General features: G+C 39.0%; 1 protein-coding gene across 7 annotated transcripts; it reads right to left on the bottom strand.

The window, feature by feature from the left end:
• Window positions 1-752: 752 nt before the first annotated feature.
• Window positions 753-25,960, bottom strand: tcf3b (transcription factor 3b). 7 transcript variants are annotated; one of them, XM_056256393.1, is made up of 21 exons: window positions 25,439-25,960; window positions 21,701-21,797; window positions 20,532-20,604; window positions 17,024-17,085; window positions 16,859-16,931; window positions 16,591-16,631; window positions 16,355-16,487; window positions 16,218-16,264; window positions 12,522-12,621; window positions 12,102-12,238; window positions 11,925-12,021; window positions 11,598-11,656; window positions 11,343-11,421; window positions 11,026-11,099; window positions 10,659-10,859; window positions 8,237-8,348; window positions 7,965-8,118; window positions 7,668-7,721; window positions 5,804-6,042; window positions 5,323-5,475; window positions 753-3,444 (listed from the first exon to the last, which is right to left on the bottom strand). In XM_056256393.1, the coding sequence occupies exons 2-20, from the start codon at window positions 21,773-21,775 to the stop codon at window positions 5,330-5,332; spliced, it is 1,956 nt and encodes a 651-aa protein (XP_056112368.1). In that variant the 5' UTR covers window positions 21,776-21,797; window positions 25,439-25,960; the 3' UTR covers window positions 753-3,444; window positions 5,323-5,329. The 7 variants fall into 7 exon arrangements, with proteins under 7 accessions (XP_056112368.1, XP_056112365.1, XP_056112367.1 ...); XM_056256390.1 differs by having other exon boundaries at window positions 10,659-10,862; window positions 11,026-11,102; window positions 25,439-25,959; XM_056256392.1 differs by having other exon boundaries at window positions 11,026-11,102; window positions 25,439-25,959.

Below are 25,960 nucleotides of genomic sequence, written 5' to 3'. Positions count from 1 at the left end.
TTCTCACTGACCTCCTCTGTACAGAAAGTAAACAAGTTGAAATGGCTGTTTCAGGACCCCAGGCTGCCCGTTATCTGCCTGATAGAAAATTCTGGAATTGTGCAGACTGCTCATTTGCATAACAGCTAGATTTATGGAGTGTATGTTAGGCAACATTTTAAAATAAGGCTTTGTAATGAAAATGTAAGAAAATACTGCTGATGCCAAATTTATTGACTTGAATAATGCACCAAGGCATTTATCACGAGTAAAAAATAAAATAAATAACAGTGAGCACAGATTCACAAGCGTGTACCGAACTTTACCAGTCCATCTATTTACAAGTTACCTGGCAACAACGCTTCTAAGAAATAACAAAAAAGTTGTCACAAATATGTGACTTCAAATTTTAAAAGATATTCATATGAATTGTTTCACAGATAAACGTAAAAAAATGCTGTTATAACTATTTTTTAAGTTATTTTCACACCAAGGACAATACATAAATTTAAAGCTATCATAAACGTTCTAATTCTATTACAAAAAGCTACAGCTGTTCCCCCAGCCAATCAGCATCCACCTTTAAAGCGCGCGAGGATTTAAAGCTTCAGCGCGCGTTTATAAACAGAATATCGTCCGTTGGTGTGGATGCAATAGTTATCGTTATAATAACTACCGTTCTTGGTGTGAACCATAGACTGTAAAAGAAAAAAGAAAAAGTGTGAACGGTAAGAGCTATCTCTTCAGCATTTCTCGCAAAAGACACGCAATGGTAAGACTTTTATTACAATGTTTTCTTTTATTTAACTCATTTGAAGGTATACAAGATCCAAAGCAAGACATTGAAAAAAATGTATAATTCTGTTATTAAAAATGGCACATTTATTGCTACATTACTGTTATATACAGGACAGTTCTCAATACCTACTTTATATATATATTTATAAAAACAAAGACGAAAAATAATAAAGACAAAAACCGGAGGCACTCTGAAGACAACAGCAGTATTGTTCATGTCCCTACTGCAACTGCAAGACACCAGGTTCTGTAAAATTCACACACTTCTTAATTCTGATGGAAATCATGGCAGCAATCTTACTTCGGCGCAAGACCATTCATTCAAAATGATCACTCAGTTGGACATTCAAGATGCTTCAGGGATAAAAAGAAAGTAATTTCAGACAGGAAAATCCATGATGACATGACAACACTCCTCCAGCATCTAAAACATTAAGCAGGGGGCAAAAACAAGTCCAGCACTCATATTTTATAGATACTTTCAAAATGAACATGCATTTGAGATGGTATCAGATGGATAATACAAAAATTACTTGAGAATAACAGTCTAGCGTTTCCGGCCCCCATCTGATGAATCGACCAAGATCCTTCAATTTTCTGGTGTGCTTCACAGATCACAGGACACTAGCGTCTCGAAAGCAAAAATAAAATAAAAATTCCAACCTAGTTGAGCCAAAGATGACAGGAAGAGAATCCTAAAATTGCCAAAAAGGTACACACACACACACAGCATAATAATGAGGATGAAAGACTACAATGTTTCTAAATTGCAGATTAAATACTACAACACAGATGCTTCCAGAAAGAAACAAAACAAATCCAAAAATATGGATGAGCCATTTTTGCATTTTGAAATAATAAAACAAATGGTCAAGTTTACAATGAAAGTAAGTTTAGGCACTGACAAGGCATCACTCTCAAAAAATGACAGTCTTGAGAATAAGAAGGCCACGATATATAAATGTTCAAGAACTTTTTATATTTATCAAGAATTAATATTATGTTTCCATTATACTTTAGGACAACCTAAGTTCAGTATCCCCCTTACGGTGAAATGTTATTACTCAGAAATCATATCCATTGTGGACATTTTGACAATTACACAGGTTATAACACCATTTTTTTTCATACATACATAATTCAAACCATCAGGGAACATCATCTCACGCACATGACAAAAATCGGGTTGAGACTTACACCTTGAAATGACAATATGATCAACTAAACTCACAGTAAGCCAGTCTGATGGAGACGTGAGATCGTGTACATTTAAATATAACATTCAAACAAATTGCATTATGTGCATTGGCGAGACTGAAATGATGGCGAATGTTGCTTACGCACTACACCATTGCCTAAGAACACTTCTAGTGACGTACAGTTCCCTGAAATCAGGAAACCATCACGAGGTCTTAAACCTCAACACGCCTTCAATCATCATTATCAAATCCCTTTATCATGAGCATAGAGCTATTGGGGGGCACCTGGGATAAAATTAAGGGTGGGTCGCCTCGCCCAAACCTTGCGTTTCTGAAAATATACGCAGGCTCTTTTGAAATCGTACGGCGCATCGGAGCGTTCACTTGCGCTATAGACTCTACACTTCAAACTAATATGTTTTTGTTATTTAGAAATCTACAATGTATAGACTAAAAAAAATATATATATTTATATATATTCTTACTTTTTTTTTTTCTCAAATCGAAATAACATCCATTACATATGCATGAGGTGGACTTGTGTACACTTTCAGACTTTTGGCAACGATGCGAGCGAGTGATGACTGAACGTATCCTGGTGAAAAAATAAAAGGGCTTACGAAAGGAAAGAGGTGAAAGGTCAACTTGGCAATTTCGTGCTTGGAAATGCAATGGAATCCAAGCCTTGTTGTCATTGTAACAAAATCTCATGTTCCTTTTCTGAAGCAGTTTCTTCCGATTGGCTGAACTTGTCAATAGCATTGTGAGAGCTGATGATGCGTGATATTTCCAAAGAGATGAAACAGTCTGGAGAGCTGCGAATGCCCATGTGCTTTTCTCCCTTTCTGGAAGAGCCCTGGCCCACAGAGCAGAGGCCTGCTAGGAAATGCCGTCCTCAAAAGCACCACAGGTTCGCCCCACTTCTCATGGGGTTTGGTTACACAATGCATGTAAGACTGTACCTTTCAGTAGGGAATGACAAACCACATAAAAAAAAAGAAGAAAAAAAAGACTTGCTCATATACAAGCAACTCCCAAACTTTTTGTTCCACACGAGTAAGCAGTTTGCGTCTTATATAAAACGTAACAATTAGGCACAAATCCATGATTAAATTGACGTTTGTCTCGTCTTTCGATCAAAACTCTCCGCAGTGGAAAAAATGTCAGTTGTGGTCAGAATGTGTCTATTCCTATGATCCATCGTTGTTGGGAAGCAGAAAAATACAAAACGACTTGAGAAAGAGTTCTTCACATTTGTGCTGGTAATTGCGGTCTGGAGTGATCACGGACAAAATCTGCTGTGTCAGTTTTGGCGGGTCGGTTCATGTGTCCAAAATGGTTTGAAGGGTGCATGTCTTTATTTCGTGGATGATATGCTTTCCGAGTCACGATATGCACAGAGAGGATGAGAACGGTGGAAGAGATTCAAGGTCACTTCTTCCAGGAGCCCCAAGAAATTTCACTGGATCTAAGGAAAGAAAACAGCCATGTTGAGGGATTTATATTAATGTTATCGTTAAATAAAACTTAAGTACAGTAGGTCTACTAAAAATGAAAGCTATATATAAATCCAAATATATATATATATATATATTAAAGTAAAAAAAAAAAAAAAAAAAGCACAAAACAATTATGAAAACGGAAAAATAATAAATATACTAAAATAAGACTGATTTCTATACCAATGCGTATATAATTACAAGGGCTGGACAATGAAACTGAAACACCTGGATTTAGACCACAATCATTTATTAGTATGGTGTAGGGTCTCCTTTTGAAGCCTATAATACAGCATCAGTTCGTCTTGCGAATGATCCTTCACAGTGGCCAGAGGGATTTTGAGCCATTCTTCTTCCAGAACAGCGGCCAGGTCACTGTTTGGTTGAGGGAAAACGTTCCTCCAAAACACCCTAAAGTGGCTCAATAATATTTAGATCTGGTGACTGTACAGGCCATGGGAGATGTTCAACTTCACTTTCATGTTCCTCAAACCAATGTGTCACTAGTCTTGCTGTGTGTAATATTATGCTGATATATGCGGCACTTCCTTCAGGGTACAATGTTTGAACCATTGGGTGCTTCAGAATGGTTCGGTAGTCCTTGGCAGTGACACGCTGATCAAGCACAGTAGGGAATACCATGATATTGTAGCCCAAACCATCACTAAACCACCCCATGCTTCACTCTAGGCACGTAACAGTCTGGATGTTAAGCCTCTTTGGGGCTTCTCCTCACCGTAACTCCCACGGATGTGGGAAATACAGTGAGGGTGGACTCAGAGAACAATAAATGTTTCACATTATCCACAGATTTGCACTGTTGGCACCAATGAAATTGACATTTGGCATTGGCACGAGTGCCCAAAGTTTTGGCTATAGCAGCCCGACCATGAATATTGACACTGTGGAGCTCCCTATGAACAGTTTTGGTGGAAACAGGAGAGTCGAGATGCGAATTTAATTCTGCATTGAGTTGGGCAGCTGTGGTTTTATATTTTTTTGGATACAATCAAGGTTAGTACCCGGACACCCCTTTCAGACAGCTTCCTCTTGCGTCGACAGTTACTCCTGTTGGATGTGGTTCGTCCTTTGTGGTGGTGCCGACATTACCCTGTATAACATGGCTCTTGATACACCACAAAGACTGGATGACTTGGTCACAGATGAGCACCCACAATTGGTCCTCTTTGAAATCCGATACTTCTCCCATTATGTTGTGTGGATTGCAATTGCTAATTTAACCTTCACACTGTTCTTACTGATGGAATGTAAAATCAGTAAAGATTGGCCACGTATATATAGGCATGAAACCTCCAACAAAATATTGGCCAGTGTTTTAGTTTCATTGTCCAACCCCTGTATTTTAAATGTCATGGCTGATAAATAACAGATATTCAAATTCTATACCATTGACTAAATAAATTAAAAAACAAAACACCAAATTGAAATAGTTTTAAATACTACAAGTACATTTTAGGCATCACATTATATTGTACAGTATGAAAAATGGATAGTGGTTTTGATATTGGCTAAAGATACATTTATCAAATTATTAGTGTTTTTAAAGATGACGGCAAAGGTAATGAACATGCATAATTAAATATACAATATTGACCAATACATAAAATAAAAGAAATAAAAGAAAATGTCTAATATTGGCAGACAATCGATATGGTAGTGATACATCTTGCATGCTTTATTTTTGGCGTCTGAAAAGGTTTTGTAGCCATTGATTGTACACTATTTATGTTCATAATTTAATGGTGGAAATATCTAGTAGTGAACAGAAAGTGTTTGCATAACCTATTACACAAAGTGAGGCCATGTATAAATGGACATTAACGTACCACATGATCACATGTGACTGACAGAGTTGCGTCCATCTCCTCCAAGGCCTTGATGTGCTCCGGACAGCTGCATTTGAGTGTCTCCAACCACCCCGGACACTTTCTCCTCTTCACGTCGCTTCAGACAAGCTGCTTTGGGGTTCAGGTTGCGTTCTGGATGAAAAATTAATGTAAAAATGCTAAATGAACAGCAGTTGATTCACTTAAAAGGAAGTATTCGATTTTTAGAAAAGTATAGCTGTCCATGTAACAAAGCATTTCATTGATAAAATAAGTCTTCTTTTAAATGTAATACCTTTTAAAATGAATTTTCTGTTGACCTATACAAGGCCAAGTGGACAAATCAGTTTTATCAAAGCCTACCATATTTCACAATCTAGTCCCAGCCTATAATTTCCCCATGAATATTCAGAATCACATTATACAAGTAAATGTTATGTTTAGATACAGAAAAATCAATAATACGGATGAAAACACATACCACGGACTTGTTGCTCCAAGTTTAGTATCACGTTGACGGCCTGGTGCAGGATGAGCAGTTTGGTCTGGGGTTTATCGTTGGTCAGGTGCAGCTGGCACATGCGGCCCAGCTCTTTGAAGGCCTCGTTAATGTCACGCACGCGCAGTCGCTCTCGTGCGTTATTGGCCACTCGTCGCTCCTTCTCCCTCTCGACCTTCAACTCTGGCGGCAAATCCTCATCATCTTCTTCATTGTCTAGACTGCAGAGAGACAATGACATAACATTTACATTTCATTTCATAAATTTAAAGAAAAAATTGCTTTAAATACAAAATAAAAATAAAAATAATAATAATAAAAAAAGATAAATAATGCGTAAAAAAAAGGGTGCCTGCTCAAGCATATTAGATGTAAAGTTGTAAACCATTATAAATATCTTAAAGCTGTACCAGTAAAATGTTAGGTCACACCTGACATAAATGTTTTCTTGTGATAAATACCTTTTGATCTAAAGGCTTATGCATACATGAAATTAGTTTAGTAGAAACATATTTTGTCTATATGCACCACTGTTCAAATGTTTGGGGTTGGTAAATTTTTTTTATTTATTTTTTAATGTATTTGAGAGTGTATTTTTATGTATTATTTTTATGTATTAAGTTTCTTATCCTCACCAAGGCCACATATGATAAAAACTACACAAAAAAAACAGTAATATTGTAAAATATTATTACAATTTAAAATAACTTTTTTTATTTCATTTCATTTCATTTGATGTGAAATCTTCTGTCTTCTCTTTGAGCGGAATTTTCAGCACCATAACTCCAGTCATCAGTGTCACATGATCCTTCAGAAATCATTCTAATATGCTGATTCGCTGCTCAAGAAACAATTCTTATTATTATTATCAATGTTAAAAACAGGTGTACTGCTATTTTTTTGTGTGAAAACTGATATTTTTACAGAAAGTTCAAAAGAAAAGATTTTTAAAGATCTCAAAGAAGAAAAAAAAAAATTACTGACCCCAAACCTTTTGACAACTGAATACATTTCTTTACAAAATTGCCTGTATTTTTTGCATGAGTTGGACCAGATAGTGAAGAAAAGCAGCATACATGCAAACTCCCAGCATGCACTTCACATCATAATTGTTATACTTTAATTTGTGTTATTTCATATTTTTGCTGTCTTTATCATTTTCACTATTTCATGATGATGATCATGTTCTTAGTTCCATATATGTGGCATATTGTAAGGACTTTTATTCTGAAACTTATATCAAGTATGCAGCTGGTTGTGGTTTACTTTCACTTTCACTGCCACTTGCTCCGCCATTTTCTTCAGGTGTTCATAAAGACCACATTTAATACCTCGTGGCCTACCACAGCTGTAGAATATTCAGTCCAAACTGAATGATGCCAGTGGATGTGAACATTCAAACCAGTTATAACAAGTTGAACAGTTCCCTCTCTCCTGTCATGCTTCTTATCGTCGTAGGATGAGCATTCACCTACCTTTATTCAATATACAGTCAGTTACAGATAAAGAATAAAAATGAAAAAACTTTTTACTGGTAGTATATAAACATCACTAACCCCTTTTAGATCAAGAGATGAATGTTGAATTAAAAGATTTATATAAAAAAAGAGCTTTGTCTGCTGATTTTGCACATTCAAAGACCTACGATTCTAGTTCATACTCATGAAAACGTCCCACCTGTGTCAAAATCATCTTATAGTGTTTCAATGGCTTTAAAAGCCAATGGAAGCACACTGTATATTCATTTAGTACACAATATCATTCAGACATTTAATGTTTTAAAGCGATCAAGTGAGCATCCGGAGTCTTTCACAAACATGCACTCTATGGTGGGAGATAGACTTACTCGTCTCCCTGGTCTGATAAACTTGAAAGGACTTGATGGGCAAACACCTCCTTTCTGAAAACAATGTGAGAGTTTGGGAAATGGGGGAGGGGAGAACACTATAAAACATGGTACTTTGTGTGTTGGGGATGCCCAAACACTTTGAAATCAGGCCTGGCCCGATGTGAAGACAGACAGAAATTTAGACATTTGTTGTAGTACATCATTTTAAGACAATGCAGACTTGCTTCAAACCATCATGTGCCAGAGTGCTGAAAACGTTCAGCCATTTTTATGTATTATGGGGCGAACATGTACCTTGATCTGGTGCGAGACTGTTTGCTTTCCTTCTTCTCTTCTTCAGACTTATCAGCCACAGATGAGTTCTCGTCATCCTCCTTGTCTTCATTCTTAACGTCGGATTTGTTTGACGAATGCGTGGAGTGGGCCAAGCCTCCGGGCAAACTCGAATCTAGAGACAGAAAACAGTCGAATGCATCACGCTGAAACTAACTCTCAACTTTCAGGGTTTGCATCTGTTGTTTACATGTTGGGTTGGTTCAGAAAGAGAAATTGAAACTGCTGCTCACTGTTAAAACCCTCCGGTGCTCCTCCAGGCTGTGGGGTGCCTGAAGCATGAGCTGGCTGCAACAGGGTGCTGCTGGGAGGAAGGCAGGCATGGTCGTCATGATGGCTTCCAGCCTGCAGGCAAGTGCAACAAGGGAGAGTAATTAGCACATATCAATACCCACAGGTGCATTATTATTGTTTTGTGTTACATGATCTAAACTACGGTCCTGTTGTTACTCTTTGGGATGCTAATTTGAAACTGTAGCTACTGATAGTTGTTAAACTAAAGCGAAGGTATTGCGATTTTGAAAAAGTAACAAAAAGTAGACCATTAATACATTAAAGTTATGCACACACACACTAAAAATTTGATTGCATAATTTCTCCAGAGTAGCAGAATAAAACTTTAATAAATTTAGTACATCATTTGAAACAAGTAGTAGCACAACGTTAGCCACTTTACATGGCCGCTCGCTCTAATGTTAATGTTAACCTAGATAAATATTATTAGGCGCATATCCAAGTGTTCGTGCGGAGTGTGAAAGCTAAATTAGTACCGTGCTTACTACATGCTTAACTTGACATGCATTTCTCTCTAAAGGCGCATCTACTATACTGTGGAGATGACGAATCAGCATCGTCAACTTCATCTTTGCAGCCGACACGGACTCAGAAATCGATTAATAATGAATAAATTAATTTATTAAGTTAAGGATCATTGCTTTTGCACTGGAGCAAGCTTTATGCATGCGCTTGAGAGCTTAATTTATATCTTAAATGCTCATTATTATGGTTTCGAATTTCTCTGTAATGTAGAACATTTAATATTCTTTCTCAGCCCTGAAACTGAAACCATTTTCCAATGCCACTCCCCAAGAATATATTTAACTAATTAATATCATAAACATCCCAGTAGAATGGCTTAAACGAGTGACTACTCAACATAAAAAAATCTTTAGTCGCCAGCCCTAATATATATATTATAAAGGTTTTAATAGCGATTAATCGCACCTTTTTGTGAGATTAATCGCAGACCTATTGTGAAATTAAGCATACACTATTTATCCTGTTTATCCAGCAAAGTAAACCATTTGATTAAAAAAGGTGATTTTCACATTGTTTTTAATGTAAATTTAGGTGTCTTTCAAAAAAAAAGGACACTTTGAGCCTCCAAAAGAACACCGAATAACCGAATGCTATAAGGAGTCCATAAAATTCATAAATGTATGCACAACAAAGCACCCATGAAAAAAAAACTTTTCAGATTTAACAGTGTACAGTGCTACAGTTAGACTTGTTTACATTTTAAATAAGTCCAGTTGCGATACCGAACAGAACCACATGTTTGCGAATCAATTTAATTGACTCACGCGTGCTTACTGTACGACTCCTGTACGTCACCGCTATTGTCTTTACCTTGATTGCAATCCTCATCCATCAAAACTTTACTAGCGAGATGCTGGTTTGCTTTATCCAGCCAAGAAAGATACTTTGCGTATCATCCGGCCATACAGCGGTGGGATGTTTTGACGTTCAGCTCAGTCTGTATTTCACACAGCGCGATGCGTAAGGCTCACGCTCTTCAGAAACAATCACAGAATATGACACACACACTAAAATGAATAATTCACTGAAAACACAACGTGAGTCTCTATTCTCTCTGCCATCTCTGATCCCATCAGCCTGGTTTTCTTTAGCGCTGTTTTGGACTGATTGTTTGAATGAATTTGCTTACTGGATCATTGGAGTGAAAACTTTCCAGGAGTTTAGCGGCTTAAAATGATCTGATCGCAAACAGAGAAGCGAAATCGGGTCAAGGGGTTAAAATAGAAATTTCCGCCTAACAGGGTTACAGGTATTTGCGCCATTGTAGATGCTACGCGTGATAAACTCACGACTCCCAAGATCATCTAACTGCGTGACATAAATTATGTTAATGACGCAATTTCGCATGCTTCATTCATTTATTTGCGTTAAATTATTGTAACGCGGCGTTAGCGATTTTGAATTAATCACATGCATTTAACATTGACCGCCCTAGTATACACACACACACACACACACACACTTCTAAATACTAATACTATAATATTTGACATGAATATGAATTATTAACATATATTATGTATTAAACAATATTAAGGTAACACTTTATTTTAGTGTCTTTATTACATGTTATATGTACTTACTATAGTAACAACAGTAAATTATGCATAATTACAAGCAACAGTCCCTAAACCAAACCCTATAGTGAGTACATGTTAATTAATATTACTAATTGCTTTTGTGTAATTACACTGTAACAAGGAGACCATAAAATAAATTGTAAGCAATACTAATAATGAATACTGCATCCAAATAAACTAAATCACTAAAAAGATGATTACACAGATGCCATTTTGTGTTATTCATTGAATCATACTACTATGTCTCCACACTAACCATGGCAGGGTGTCTGTTACTTAGGGGCAGTCCTGGGTTGGAATAGGTCTGAGTGAGACCCCCCATGGATCCACTGGATGTGGAGACGGCACCCAGTAGGCCATGCATGTCGGCATGGGCTCCAGGAATTCCCGGGGCCTGACCCACCGCATGACTTCGGAGCACGTGAATGGCCTCCTCCAGTCGGTCTTCCATTTTGTTCTGCTGTGGAGAAATATTATTGATATTTAACTAAAATACATGAAATTTTATATCATACGGTATTTTAAAAATGGAGATTTTTAATATATAAATAATAGTATTTAATAATAATGCCCAATCAAAAAGTGACACTTGAGCCATTGAAAAGGGATCTTTTTAAACTTACCAGTGCATGTAGTCCACCCTCATAGTTAGGAGACAGAGCAGTCTGGCCAGAAGCTCTCGACCACTGTGCTGCACCTGCTGAGAAGAACACGACACAAAGCCTTAGTGTGGAACATGTGGAATGCCATTGTGACACAAGATGGCGCTCTAGAGCTTCATATTTACATCTCGGCCTACACAAAGCCCATCAATCTAAAGGGAATGATTTACGATTCTTCTGGCTTCTTCTGCATTCACATATTTGTCTTGGTACCCATCAACACAAACAGATCTAATGAACCGGATCTACCTTTTACAGAATAAGACAGCGTATCTTACTTGCAATGCCCTGAGGGGAGCCCACAGGAGTGGAAGGAGTGGAGGAGAAGTTGTTGCTGTTGTGGTCCGAAGGGTAGATCTGTCAATCAAAAACACACGGATCATATGTAAATTTAGTCAAATTTGAAGCTCTGCACACCTCCAACTATATGGCTAATAATAATCTGTAATGAAAGGATCATTGAAAGTCTGAATAATCCTTTGACTTCTCATGGCCAAATGCTCTTTCATGGTGATTAATGGAAGCTCACTCACCGAAGCAAGAGCTTTTCCGATCTCATCACCTGAGCTGCTTGCAACTGGGCCTCTATTGGCTGTGGGGGAGAATAAGAGAACTTATTAACTTCATTTATTACATCAATGTCATGTCTCCTCAGCTGATCCATAATTTGCTAATCCGCTAAAAATAACCATTCAAAATCGGAATGAAAGATTGAAGGCCATTTCCTCAATTATAGTTCAAGTTCAAAGACCAAAATTGATTTCACAAGAAGAATCAACTTTAAGATCCAATCTGAACCCAATTACAAGCTCATTTCACAACCTAGAGGACATTAAATTAAAACGATGAAGGTAATTTACCCAAAATGCTGTCTGATCCATTCAGGGAGGATGAGTGGCTATAGGCTGTGGTGCCCGAATGGAAACCATTGACGTCCGCTCCATGCAAAGGGTAGTTCTGTAGAGGCAAACACAGTGATTGGAGCTTCTGAAATTTAAGCCCTTCTCCAAAACCTTCAAAACTTTCAGAAGCCATACCATCCTGTCTTGTGCGTTTATTGCGGAGAAGGAGCCAGGCTGATTGATGTGTGGCGAATTCCCCAGCATAGCCGTGTATCCTGACTGACCTAAGGGTCCAGAGGGGGCCCAGGGGTCCGAAGAGGAGTGTAGGCCCTCTGCGAACACAAAGGCAGATGGGAAGGATCAATACCAGTCAGCACAAGAACCTGTGCAGACATCCTATCATAATCCACAGACACATTTGCCTTTGTTCATGTTCCTAATTTTAAACAAATAAAACTACAAGATAATTGCTTAATCATTAATAATCTGTTTGCAACATGTCTGCGTGAACATAATATGTACCAATTAATATCAGCATCACATTAGGGCTTGGGGAGATTGGGTTTTTAGATGTGGCACAGACTTCTGCATAATTGTATTTCCCCATGTACACACCTTGCATGTAAAAAGATCCTGGGTACACAGTGCCAGGTTTGGAGCCCGGGTAGGCAGCACCATCACGGATATAGTCATCACCAGAGGTGGCAGCATAAACCTGCATTTATAAACAAGGTACATGAAGGACACGAAGAAACATGACATTCATATAGTAACAGGGTTCATATGGACAAAAAAACCAAGGCAAATCGCTTTCACATGAATGCGCAACTTGGTATGGAGCCCATGAAGCTGGCAAGCACTTTGTGGTTTTCGGTACAAATGACGTGTACGCGTGTTTCCATAGTGCCCCCTCAGATAAAGTGGCAGGGACAGAGAACAGAGCATGCTGGGAAATAAGCCACGGCCATCTCATGGCACAGTCGGCGCTTCCTCTCGCACTCCCATGAGCCAAAAAAGGAGAGGGAGGGCAGCTACAGGGAGCACAATCACTAAGAGTGAGTCCAAATCAAGCTAAGCACACTGGGTAATGACATCTCCCATAACACTGAAATGGAAAAACCAGGTACTTGTTTTGTTTTTAATAATAATAATTATATAACTAAATTATACTAATATACAATATATATCTTTCATAGGAAGCCTTAAATGGAACTGAATGATGGTCGGAAACTCGTCTGAATACAGGAGCCTCGAGGCATATGTTCATACAGCGTATTCACCAACAAGCACGTTTTAACATGTATGATTTGTATGTTTGTCTGTATGTGCGCATACATGAGCGAGTGTTTGGGAGGGAGGGGGCGCCGGCGGGCGGGTGGGTCTAGGGCCAGTGGAGAATACAAATCCAGCAAAGCGATATTTCTCTTTTGCCTGTAATTTGATTTAACAGGGAGAAGTGGGATGGGAATGGAGAGATGCACTTCTAATTACAGAGCCATCTGCCTACTCCTGGAGCCCGTCCAACTCCACAGGCAGCTGGGCTGAAGAGGGGAGGGGTGAGAACAGTGGGGGGAGAGGTCTTGCTGAAGAAGTGGTAGGAGTGGAGCAAAATAGACTGGTCGATTATGTAGAAACCACATAAAAGAACAAATGAGGGAGGGGAAAAACCTACGAATGGCCCTCTTCTCTGAAGTTCACCAGGAAACACATCCTCACAATGATTTGTTGGTGCACTCGACAAGATCGAGGCAAGCCCAGACAAGTTAAGGATCAATATCCTTTAGTGCTGAGCCAAATTTGGATTTAAACTTAAAATATCTAATGCATGCTAAAAGTAGCAGGTGAGCATTGGCGCAATCATTGGGGTGTTCTAATGCTGTGGCGGCACAAGAGGAAGTTATACTGAGCTAAAGAGTGGGATTCAGCAGGAGCTAGAACCCTAGCTCATCAGAAGCCATTAATCTGAGCTAAGACAAGCGAGAGAGAGAGAGAGAGAGAGAGAGAAAGAGAAAGAGAGAGAGAAAGAGAGAGAGAGAGAGAGAGAGAGAGAGAGAGAGAGAGAGAGAGAGAGAGAGAGAGAGAGAGAGAGAGAGAGAGAGAGAGAGAGAGAGAGAGAGAGAGAGAGAGAGAGAGAGAGAGAGAGAGAGAGAGAGAGAGAGAGAGAGAGAGAGAGAGAGAGAGAGAGAGGGAGAGAAAAGTGCAACGGGACTCACAACTGGGTCACTTTGGAAGAGGGGGAGGATAAGGTCTAGCATGGGCAAATCTGTAGGATCGTGTTTGGGGAGAGGGTTTAGAGGGCAAAGTGTTGAGCTAATGTGGATTTAGACTATGAAACAACAGTTACGCATCCCATTACTCAAAAGAAGTGGTTTGGAAAGGGGTATGGCTACTTGCATGTTTCCTCAAGTTAATGTCGACTTGCAATGACCAAAGGTTCAGAAATATTAGAGGTCTCCTTATTTTGACACTAATTGAAATCTGTTCAATCAAAAGTCTGTCCACTGGAATGTTTTTGGAAGGATGTTTTGTCAGCTAAACGATTGACACATCAATAGAATCTTTTAGGAGGACTCTTATGTCTAACACTCACTGCCTTTTTCTTGTTTGTTCACGCCATATTAAATATTAGGGCTGTGTATCACCAACAATCTCACGATACGATACGCATCACGATACTAAAGCCACGATACGATACGTATCACGATACTAAAGCCACGATACGATACGTATCACGATACTAAAGCCACGATACGATACGTATCACGATATCAATTTGGAATTTAAATTTCTTTTAAGTTTAGTAACAGTAATTTCTGTTTATTGAATAACCAATCAATCAATAACTGAAATGACAATTATAGTGACACTGAAGCATGTCTACACTGCTCAATGACTAAACAAAACTTAAAACATTCCATAAAAGCAAAAACGTTAACAACTTAAATTTAACTTAGTTTTCTTAAACTCTTTTAAACACCTAGGATTTAACAGGTCTTAAGTGTTGGAATGTGCACAAAACAAAGTCATTTCTTCCACGTTGAAATCAATTTAAATGATTACATTTTCAGATTTTTATGCAGAAACAACAATTGATTGACATGCTCAGGGCTCAGAGTTAAGAGAGTGACAGCAGAATATCTCGCTTAACTTCATCATACAACCGGGGAATTGCCGTTTCTGTTAAAAACTTGTATGCTTATTTAAGACATAACCAACTGTGTTTAGAGGATACTTACCAAGACCGAAATTTCTGACATCATTTTGTGTGTTTTAGTCTGTTAAAGCGATATAATCTCACAAGCTGTATGTGAGGCGGCTTTACTCCAGTCTATGTAGGCCTATGCACGCAGAGAAAACCAAATCTCAGAGAGCGCCCAAGTGCTGAATAGTTTAAAATCGTTTGAATGTTTAAACTGTTAAGACTTAAAGACGTGCAAATGGTAAACTTTAGTCACGATGCAATGCTGGCCCGATTAAGCAGTGAATATTCCGTCATGTCCCGACTCCTAAACGCGAGCGTGTAGTTTCACCGGCTGCAGCGCTGGACGCTTGCCTTGAGCAGCCCGTTTTGAGAGACGAGAGAGAAGACGCAGCACCATTGAACTCACGCTCTTTGTGAAATTGCGTCTCGCAGAAAGTTTTTAAATTACTGATTTGATTTTATAATCTGGGTGGATTCATTTTCTAATACAACCTACATGCTAAAGTGAATCAATGTTTGCGGGAATTTCCCGCATTATATGTGGGAGAGCTGCGGGAATGATTCAAATTATGCCCAATACCCACAATCCCGCGCCGAAATTCGAGCCCTGATTGGCTACATTCAAAAGCACAACAGTATCGATACGGCAGGAGTTCATGACGCGGTATCGTTGTATCGATATTCTGAGCACAGCCCTATTAAATATGCTTCTGCTCCGAATAAGATCTATAGCAGGGGTGTCCAATCCTACTACTGGAGGGCGACCCCTTTCATGCATGTATGTTAACTCTGTTGTAGAGCTAAACTCTGTAGGAAGGTGCTCCTCCAGTGACACCCCTTGTCTATAGGCTTTGGGACTAATGTCAAACCATTTCAGATGCCACACCATTTTAGATGCCACAAATACCGAAGTCAACTCTAAAAGTTCCTGTAATGGACACTATATAATTCTTACGTACTTAAGCTCTTATGGTAAGCTTATCAGCCATTGCTAAAGAGCAGAACTTTCCTGATAATTAAAAACAAGATATCTTAAAATCGAGATCTTAATGAAAAACTTTCCAATGGGAAACATTGGTAAGATAGAATATTCAGGAAAGGTCACTCACTGAAGATGGCAGTCCTGGCGGCTTCCTGATCTTTTTTGGTTGGGGATCTGTGAAAAGATTAAAACAGACATGGTACTCTTTTTCTTTCAATATTGACTGATCCAACACACGTCTAGTAAGTGATGTATGTTCTTTACCCATGGCTCCATCAGAAGGGCGTCTTCGGGGGTTGTTGGGGTATGAAGGGTAGAATTGAGAGCCTGACTTCAGACCGGATGGTGACATGGCATCTGCAGAAGGCATGGCGATGTCTGAGGGCAAGAACCCCGGCTATAGGGAACAACAGATTGGTGGGTTTGGATCAAAAGAGAGAGAATGATATCAAGGAGGTGAAGCACTTTCAAGAGTTGCTCTTTGACATGATTCAACTTACCTGGCCCCCAAAGGAAGAGTATGGACCCCTTTCATTCTTACCTACGAGTAAAAAAATAGCGGCTGTTGTTAACAAATACATATGTCCAAAAGTCACAATGATTGGAGGAATCACAAGTCAATTACGAGTGAATTGACTTCTGAGAGTGAATCCATTTGGTGAGGCCAAAAATGAGCTCATTTACCTTGGGCAACCTCGAGGCAACCCATGGGGCAGTTTCTACATCAGCGGCTTTGAGATCAACCAACCAAACATTGGTAAAACTCACCACTAATCCCTGTGCCAAGGAATGGGGAAGATAGTCCATCATGTTCATTGTAGTGCGAACCCTCTCCATAGCTCTGGAAAAGCAAAGACAGAAGCAGGTCAAAACTATAAAACATGTCCCAACAACACCTTTAGACGGCCAACAAGGCATTGGGTTTGCCCGTACCTGGTTAAAAGATGGACTGTTTTGATCTCCGGCAGCCCAAGTACTACTGCGCTCTTCCATACCTACAAAGCAATTGATCACAAGCTGTCAGACCAATTCTCCAATTCTGGCATGCACTAAACCTTCCCATCAAGATCCTTCTTAATTCTCCAATCATGCAATAAGGCCATTGGACATTTGGCGGCTGGTTCTCGGTGCTTGTCAGACAGTCTCTGGATCTCATCCAAAACCATCACACCACACTAATATCCATGTCATTCAGCAAGCCTCAACATCACTGACCATAAAGGGAGCATTCATTCAGTCACTGGATCTCATTAAGACAAGTTGGGGGGAGGAATATCACGACAAGCAGAACAAAAACAGGCTGATCAAAGAATTGCGAAATTAGCATCATTGTACAATTGGGAGTGGAGACCCATAGGGACAACACAGGTCTCAGAACAAGGCATACAGGATATGTAGTGTGTGTACAAGGTTCTTCTCATTGCCATCAATATGCTTTATATGTAGAAATATGGATATTCAAAAACATTGCGGAAACGTTTTAAAGTGTACTGGAGCAGAAATTCCTCATAAAGCATTCCCCTCTGCCTCCTGTCTTATGCCTTAATGCAAAGCTCTCCAAAGACACATGGCTTAATTGCATGCTGATTTGCATAATTGTGCATATTAATGCGGTTGGTTTATGAATATTCATATTCTCCTTTTGATTTTTTTTTTAGGTCTAATTAAAAATGTGTGAGAGAAGAGGGGGTCTCAGCCAGAGCGGCCACTGAAGGCTGAGCATGAGTGATGAAGCTAACAAAGCAGAGCAAATAGCGACATCCACGCTGACAGCCGTGATCTATGGAGCCCACGCAGGCAGCATGGGAAATGAAGTGGGCACTGACTGAGTGAGTGAAAGAATCTCCCTGGCAGAATCATCTTATGTGGGGAAAAATTGAAGTGGCAGAGATACGGATTCAGATGCAGAAGGACCATCTAAGAGGTTTAACATGGCGAATGGCTTTGGATGGCATTTGTCAGTAGGACTGACAATTTGAACGACCGTATTAGCTAACTAAACCTGTGCTTTTTCTGTCAGATTTGGTTTTGCATATACAACGTGGCTTTGTGTGAGGATACAATGCAATTTATCTTTTGAGTTATTGGCCACTTATTTGCTGCAAGCATCAAAATGCAATTCTACAAAGACAAATCTGACATTCAGTCAAGCAGGAACTGATTCCATTTCCTGCGTTGAGGAAAGATCATTTCCTTTATACACTCCTTCAAATGCATCAGCTCCACAATGTGCCATTATTCATGTTCAGATCGCAGCAGATATAAAATGTGAAGTCATAAAGACTTGAGGTGTGTGTGTGTGTGTAAATGTGCTAGCATGTTTGGGGTGTAACCGGGGGGAAATGGGCTCTGTCCTGTCCTAACGCTGTCCTCAGTGGGTGACGTGTTGGGCAGCTGTGGAGGTGACCGAGAGGACGCCTGGTGAAGTCCTCCCATGCAAGAACTCCCGCAAACAGCAAGGCTATGCCCAAGGAGGGGGGAGGAGATGGCCTAATGCAATTAGCACCCTTCCGAGCACTTTTGTCTTGAGGAACAGATGCACTTCTGAAGGCCACTGCTTCCTCTAAACATGTCCTTACTTTGTGGATTTTCATATTGAATCATAGGGGACAGTCAGAAGTTTAAGTACTGGCCAATTTGTAAATCACGGTTTAAAGCTGAAAAGTTATCCAGTCCATGCAAGGAAAAAGGTTTAATTCAAGATCACAGCTTATGTTACAACACTTTTTTGGGATTTTTAAGGAATGTTTTGGGTTGAATAAAAGTCAAGCTCTATCAACAGAATTTGTCACGTTACCACAGACAATAAAATGACTTGTCCCATAGTATTTTAAAAGTAAAAAAAAAAAAAGTACAGGGCAACACAAATGTTAAAATACACAGTTTTGTAAAACATACGTTTTAACACAAGACTACTTGATAAATTGCAAATAATAACCTTGCCTGTGCAAAATATATACAAAACTTGCATATATACAAAACTGTCATGACCATTAATGTCAATAAATCCTGGAACTTTTGGACAATTTGTTTGCAAAAAAAAACAAAAAGACGACTCCAAAAACACAAATTACATTGGTGATGAATAACTAAAAGTTGATCTGGCTGGAACAGTGGTCTCAACAAAAAACTGACAACTTTACAGTTCAAATAATACAATTTAAGGACAAACGCAAGTGATTTAAAAACCTTTAAAATGCTCCTAATAAAAAGCTGAGGATAGAGTCAATTATTTTCTGTGGTAAACGAGAACATGAAATGATGCCAACAGAGCTTAAGATTTGCTGAACCCTTCCTTTAAGAGTTACACTAAATACTACTGTAGAACTGTCCCTTGGACCTTTTCTCTCAATAGTGAATCTGAGAACATGTCATATCCTGTTATATAGAGTTTACAGGGTGAGGTTTATGTTGACTGATGTGGAGACCTTCTAGAAGCATCTCCCAAGTGACAGATTTAAGAGTCGGGGTCACCTCGGTGTCAGGTAGCTCTCGCAATAAAAATCTCAAACTGAGACATTAGCTTGGCCCTGCTATGTAATTGGCACTTTAGGCCACCACAGACCGAGAGTGAAGCTGGTGATCTTTCACGGTGTTTCTTTTGCTGTTTTCATGCGGCCTCCTGCGGGGTGGTGGGAGGTATGAGAGAGCTTTGTTGCAGAGTAGGTCCATTTCCTGTCAGTTGGCAGGGGGAGAAAGTGTTTTCTTGTGTGGGGGGAGGAGTGTTTTATGCTGTGGGGTGGGGGGATCGTTTGGAGACCGTAAGGCCTTTATTTAAGTCTTTGTTCTCAGATTGTTCTTATTCAAGGCTAATGTTTGGAGTGTCGATTGGGAGACAGACAGACAGGCTGGAAAGACTTGAAGAGAAACGCATGGGACGTTCATGCCTTTGACAGCTTGTGAAACAATCTTAACTGGAGCAAAACCAGCCAACAATGGCAGCAAAAATAACATGTAATAGTGGGGTGTGCAACTGGTTATAAAGAAAAAGATGACAAACATAGAAACAAAGCAAAATACAAACTTTTTAACTGACAATGAGATTTGGGCTGTTAAAATGTTCAGGACTCAACCATTTTTACAAACAGCAATGCAACTAATCAGTCCCTCCTCTTGACCTAACAAAGTTTTTATGATGTACAAGTTTGTGCAATAGGTGCTTCAACAGAACAACCAGTTCAAAGGGATGCAAAAATGCCCCAAGCTTTGACTCTGGATATACTACAGTGTATTCATAAAAGAGGGGATTTAGGAAAACAAGAAGAAGCATGTTCTCTTGCTCTGTTGAGAGGAGTAAGCACTTAGCAACTAGCCCAAACACCTCAACTGCTATAAAAAAACACCACTTTAAACTCATGAAATGCACAAATATGGCCAAAGTAATGTGACATTTCTCTCTGAACAAGCAAAAAAAGGCATGCGTTTAGTAGTGAATATTTACCTGAACCACTAAATTGACTGCTAGCAAGTGTGGTTGGTCTGTTCTTCCCATTAGCCACAGGTGGCGCAAACATCTACAACAGATAAATAAGAAACAGATCGAGTTTAAGCATAGTAGCATATCACAGCAAACTCACTTCACTAGGCTTCACACAATGTGACATCAAGTTTAGCTAGTTCAAACGTTTAATGCTTAAGGTCACATCATCTTTGCCAGATATAACCCACTAAAATGGATCAATCTGAAAAGAAAAAAAAAACTCATAAAGTAGTAGCCTACAGCTTTTTAAAGATGCATCCTTGTCTTAAACTACAAAGAATTTGTAGGTCTGAAGGTTATATGGATATATGATGATGTCTCTGTTTTTGAAGTGCAAAGATAAACTTGTATGCAGCAACAGTGCCAGCCTTGCATGGTGCATGTGAGGGACATTCTGGTGTGGTAGACATTTTTCATGATGTGAAACATCTTTTACACCACGAGAAAGAAGATTCTGAATGCATAATCCGCAAATCCTTCGGTTTTTGCAAAGGTTCAAGGCTGGAAAATTAATGCGATATGAGGGAGTGACTAAACCATCAACAATTTGTAATTAGATGTGAGATCATAATGCATTTGGTCTGGCACGTCTGATTATCAATGTATTGTCTTAATTGATTCACTGCTTCAGTAGATGGCAATTTTCCAATGCAATAAATTAAGCATGGTCGAGCCATCCAATGAATCAAACGATTAACATTTTTATATTCGCTTTTTTTTAATGCTATTTAGGATGGCATGACCGCCAGGAATAATCCATTTTTAACAACAGGTGAATGGAGAATAATAAATGAAAGGATAAGGAGAAAAAAATGGTGAGATGTTAAAATTAGAGAGGATTGAATGATGGTTATTATCCCGAAGACGTTTCAAATGGCAAACCACACTTCTCAGGAGCCAGTCGGAGGATTGCACATGATTTAATGATCCATTATCATGTTTATAGCCACCAACAACACTTCCATACATTCAGCGTTGCGACCTGAGATGTGATCAGTCCGAAGAGGAATGAAGAAAAACTGATAACCCCTGACTCCAAGGTCAGATTTTGTAGAAGAAAATAAGGATAGATGCAAATCTATAAAGCAGTTTTTGTCCAGATCAATGACAGACTCCAGTTTCTTCCTTACCGCACTGAAATCCAACAGGTCACTGAGTTCCTTATCTGTTCCCACTGTAGCCATTCTCTGGTGCGCCTCGTTCATACCACTCGGTCTTTAAAGCACCCTGCAGGAGAAAAGCAGAGTAAGAGACAGCTGTGGCGAGCCGTCTAAAGACCAGATGAATGAGAAAGGCAGTGATGAAGTGCAAGTCAAGTGTCGTCGTATGGAATAGTAGATAGAAGTGGAAGTGTATTGTACTTATAATATGCATATCTCACAAGAGTATCTTACCAGCGTTTGCATGTCCCACATTTCTTGTCATGGATTGAAAAACTACACTAAATTTAATTAACTAACTATGCATTGCTTGAGGAGGTTTCACGAAACAACAGTGCCAAGTTATTATCTTTGTCCAACAATTCAATCTTAAATCTAAAACTTGCCTGATAATAAATTTGGCCAAAGACATCCTGTATGTTTTACACTTAGACTTGCGTTACAACGATATGGCTAGAAAAGCATTACAAGAAAAAATAAAACCATTTTTTGTCAGACCTTCTATATGGGTCCTCAACCAGTTTTGTAATATCAATCACTCTTAATAATATTGTTGTGTTATGCAACATCAGGACAGCAATGCAACTAAATGAAATCAGCAATAAATCAGTTTCCATAAAACAATCAGCACATGGAAAATGCAAATCAGTGTTCTTAACTTATTGTACATCTCTATCCTGTGTATGATTTATAGTTATCTGGCCAGTAGTTTTGCATAAAAGGAGACCATCAAACAAAGAGGAAAACGTTTAAACAACCTCCATCTGGAGTAAAATGTTTTTAAAAGTTGCTAATTTGATCACATACAATGAAATTGTCAAACATTGCTAAAAGAAAAACTTTTCTCAGTGGTATTTTAAAGGGTTAGTTCACCCAAAAATGAAAATTACCCCATGATTTACTCACCCTCAAGCCATCCTAGGTGTATATGACTCTCTTCTTTCTATTTTCTTCCAGGCCCTATGCTGGAAGCTAGTTATTTTAGTTGATAAAGTTATACTCAAACGCATCGCTTCACTTCAGAAGGCCTTTATTAACCCCCTGGAGCCGAATGGATTACTTTTATCATGGATGGATGTGCTTTTTTGGACTTCAAAATATCATACTCCATTCACTGCCATTATAAAGCTTGCAAGAGCCAGGACATTTTTTAATATAACTACGATTGTATTCGTCTAAAAAAGAAGAAAGTCATATACACATAGGAAGGCTTGAGGGTGAGAAAATCATGGGGTAATTTAAATTTTTGGGTGGACTATCCCTTTAAGGAGTACTGTACGCTATAGCATGCCAACAGGTGGTGTGCTTTAGCAGTTCTTATTAGCCTTTCCCATCAACAGTCTGATTATAACACTATTGCAAGCCAATGGCTAAAATAAAAGTGTTTTTACACCTTGCAAATAACATTTTATTCACACTGCTTTCTTGACTCCCAAACAAAAGCAGCTGAATAAAAACATGTAGCCCCTCAGTAGAAAAAGACAATAAAGATATCCAAATCCATGCAAAACAAAACAAAGCCAAATCACACGTAAAAAATATATTTCACTCAGTATACTGGCATGGTTCCATGTAAAATCTGACAAATTTCTCAGAAACAAGACATGGAGCCGTTTTAACTGCTATGGTCAGCCCTGCTGGTTGACGTACGAGGTGAAGGCCATAGTATTAGGGTTGGAAATCGAAAACCGGTTCTTTTTAGGCCTATAGCCCAATATGAAAAATGGACACGCATGATTTATGACGTAGGCTACATGTCCTATAACAGTTCTCAAGCGTGCAGATCACCGTATTCTGATAGTTTTTCCAATTCCTATTATTATTGAATCTACTGCATGAAATACGCGATCAGACTAGTCCCATTCTTGAACTAATGACTCTACGAGCCGATTCTTTTAAGTGATGGAAAATACAGCGCAACCAGCGTGATTCCATTTTCGAACGAACGATTCTTATGAACCGGTTCTGTGTCGTGCATCAACAATACTTATGAATCAGTCGGTGCTGTTGATGAATTAATCTAGCTCACTTATACGATTTACTTTCGTTATATCTGATTCGAAATGAAGCTGACTTAAATAAGCATAATTACTGACTGGTTGTTCATATGACAACGTGCATAAGACAGGCCTACACATCATAGGCCTAAATTAATGAAATATGTTACCTTTTGTTTGTTTACTTTTTGCATTTAGAATTAAGCCCGATTTTAAAGAATTGCATTAATGGTGTCTCTAAAAGTCTGTAAAAGTGTGAACACACCTTTGCAAAAAGTGTAGCCTATTACATGTAGCCTATAGCCTATCTATTCCGGTTCTGTTTAAATCTGAAATGTCCACACAATTTGCCAATAGACTGTTGTTATAGGTGTAGCATTTTTACTCAAAACATTATTTCGCCAAAAGCTTTAAATTCGTCAAGGAATCATTAGGAAACCAGAATCATTATGAGGAAACTGAAGCAGAATCGTTAAATTCCTTACGATTTCCACCGCTAACGGTACAGGTTCCTATCCTGACTCTCACACACACACACACACACACACACACACCTATGGTAAAATATAATAAACGGATGAGGTGACACCGAAAACAAGCGTTTGGAAGGCATTTCGTGGCTTTAAAATAAAATTGTATCTTTAGTCTGCTATCATCACTGCTGCTTATTGGGGGTTAGTCGTAAGAGAGCGCAACAGTGTTGCCACTGACTAGGCACCATAATGTACCCGAACTAAATCCACATTATGAATAAAAATACGGAAAATATAGCTACCACGATAAGGTCTAGCCTATTTAAAAACATCTGAATTATTGAAAGTGGAACTAGTGTTTAGTCACGTCCCTTTCTTTGTGTAAGTAGGGCTAAGCTTACTCAGACATGAACAATGTCAATATTTATTCTCAGTTGTAAACTTATTGTATTCCGATAGCAAACCATTTCAAAAACCGATAGGCCACATCGATCGCACGCACGTAATTTTGATAAGCACGGCATTATTATCAATATTAACCAGGCGTCCGGCCGATAATTCTCAATTATTCATGGTGTTGTGTGATAAACGTACGAGCTTGGCTGGGGATAAAGCTAAAGTTAATAAAAGTACCGCGACAAAATGTCAACTTTTCCTCAAGAGACTCGCGATTTGATGAGGGCGAGTGGGGGTGGGGGCACGAGGAATTTCCTGCCAAAAATATTCAACGAAGTAACCGAATTAACCAAAGGCTTTGCGAAAAGCAAACCTGGATACAACGTACTACAACTAGGTGCTCAAGTTTAGTAGGAAGTGATCCATTTTAACAAGTGTAACAAATGTAGCATATGTAACTTTCAGCCATTAGTAATTTGTCAATTAAATTCGCACTGACAGCTCTCGCTCTTAACTAGTCAGTTCAACTCATACGCGCCCCACAAAACTAATCCTTACTTTGATAAAAGGACAAAGGAGTCATTTCTGTTAGGATAGAACTGGGTTAAAGACCACCAGCACAAAACTGGGCAGGACTTCCCACCACCACCACAGCCACTAAGCAAGCAAAAAAAAAAAAAAAAAAACTCTGCATCCCCCCACTTCCATAAGCAGACATCCCAAAAACTTGCTAAATTGAACTTCAATACGCAATTATGTGACTTCTCTGATGTAAATGAGAGGCTAAAATTATTCAACTTAGTAACCCAGTAAAACACTACAAAATAACCAAAAAGCATTACCTCTGTTTATCAGTTGTATTACATCCAGTTGTAAAAAAGAAGGGTTGAATCTCGCAGGGAAAAAAACATAAAACTTGAAAGAATTTGAAGCACGGCGCATTAAAGGCTGATAGGCGCAACAATGTGTGTTATTCCTTCTTTGACATCCTCCTACAAAACACAAACGTCACAAATACAATGTTGCAGTCTGTATCCAAACAATCCCGCGCCACGACTTCCTTTATGTTGTTACAATTGAGGTGAATTCATTCTTCTAGTAGACATCTTGACCACCTCCATCCACATTGTGAGCAGCAACAATGTATTCCTCCGCATGGAAAGAGGGGCCTCAAACGCTCGGGTGTCCAGTTTCATGTGCCCAGGGGAGTCAAGAGTTTTTTCGACAAGGTCTACGGATTAAAATGCACGGATGAGTCAGGACGCGCACAATGGTTGTTAATCATTTGTCAGTCAAGGTTTAATAGGTATGCTTTAAGGAAAAAGGATTTGATAATAGGAACTATTATTTCCGGCGGAGGTTGA

This window comes from Rhinichthys klamathensis, unplaced genomic scaffold (genome assembly GCF_029890125.1).
Source record: "Rhinichthys klamathensis goyatoka isolate OS25496 unplaced genomic scaffold, OSU_Roscu_1.1 h1tg000127l_1, whole genome shotgun sequence".
NCBI classification, from domain to species: Eukaryota; Metazoa; Chordata; class Actinopteri; order Cypriniformes; family Leuciscidae; genus Rhinichthys; species Rhinichthys klamathensis.
This window is presented reverse-complemented; position numbering and strand designations above follow the sequence as displayed.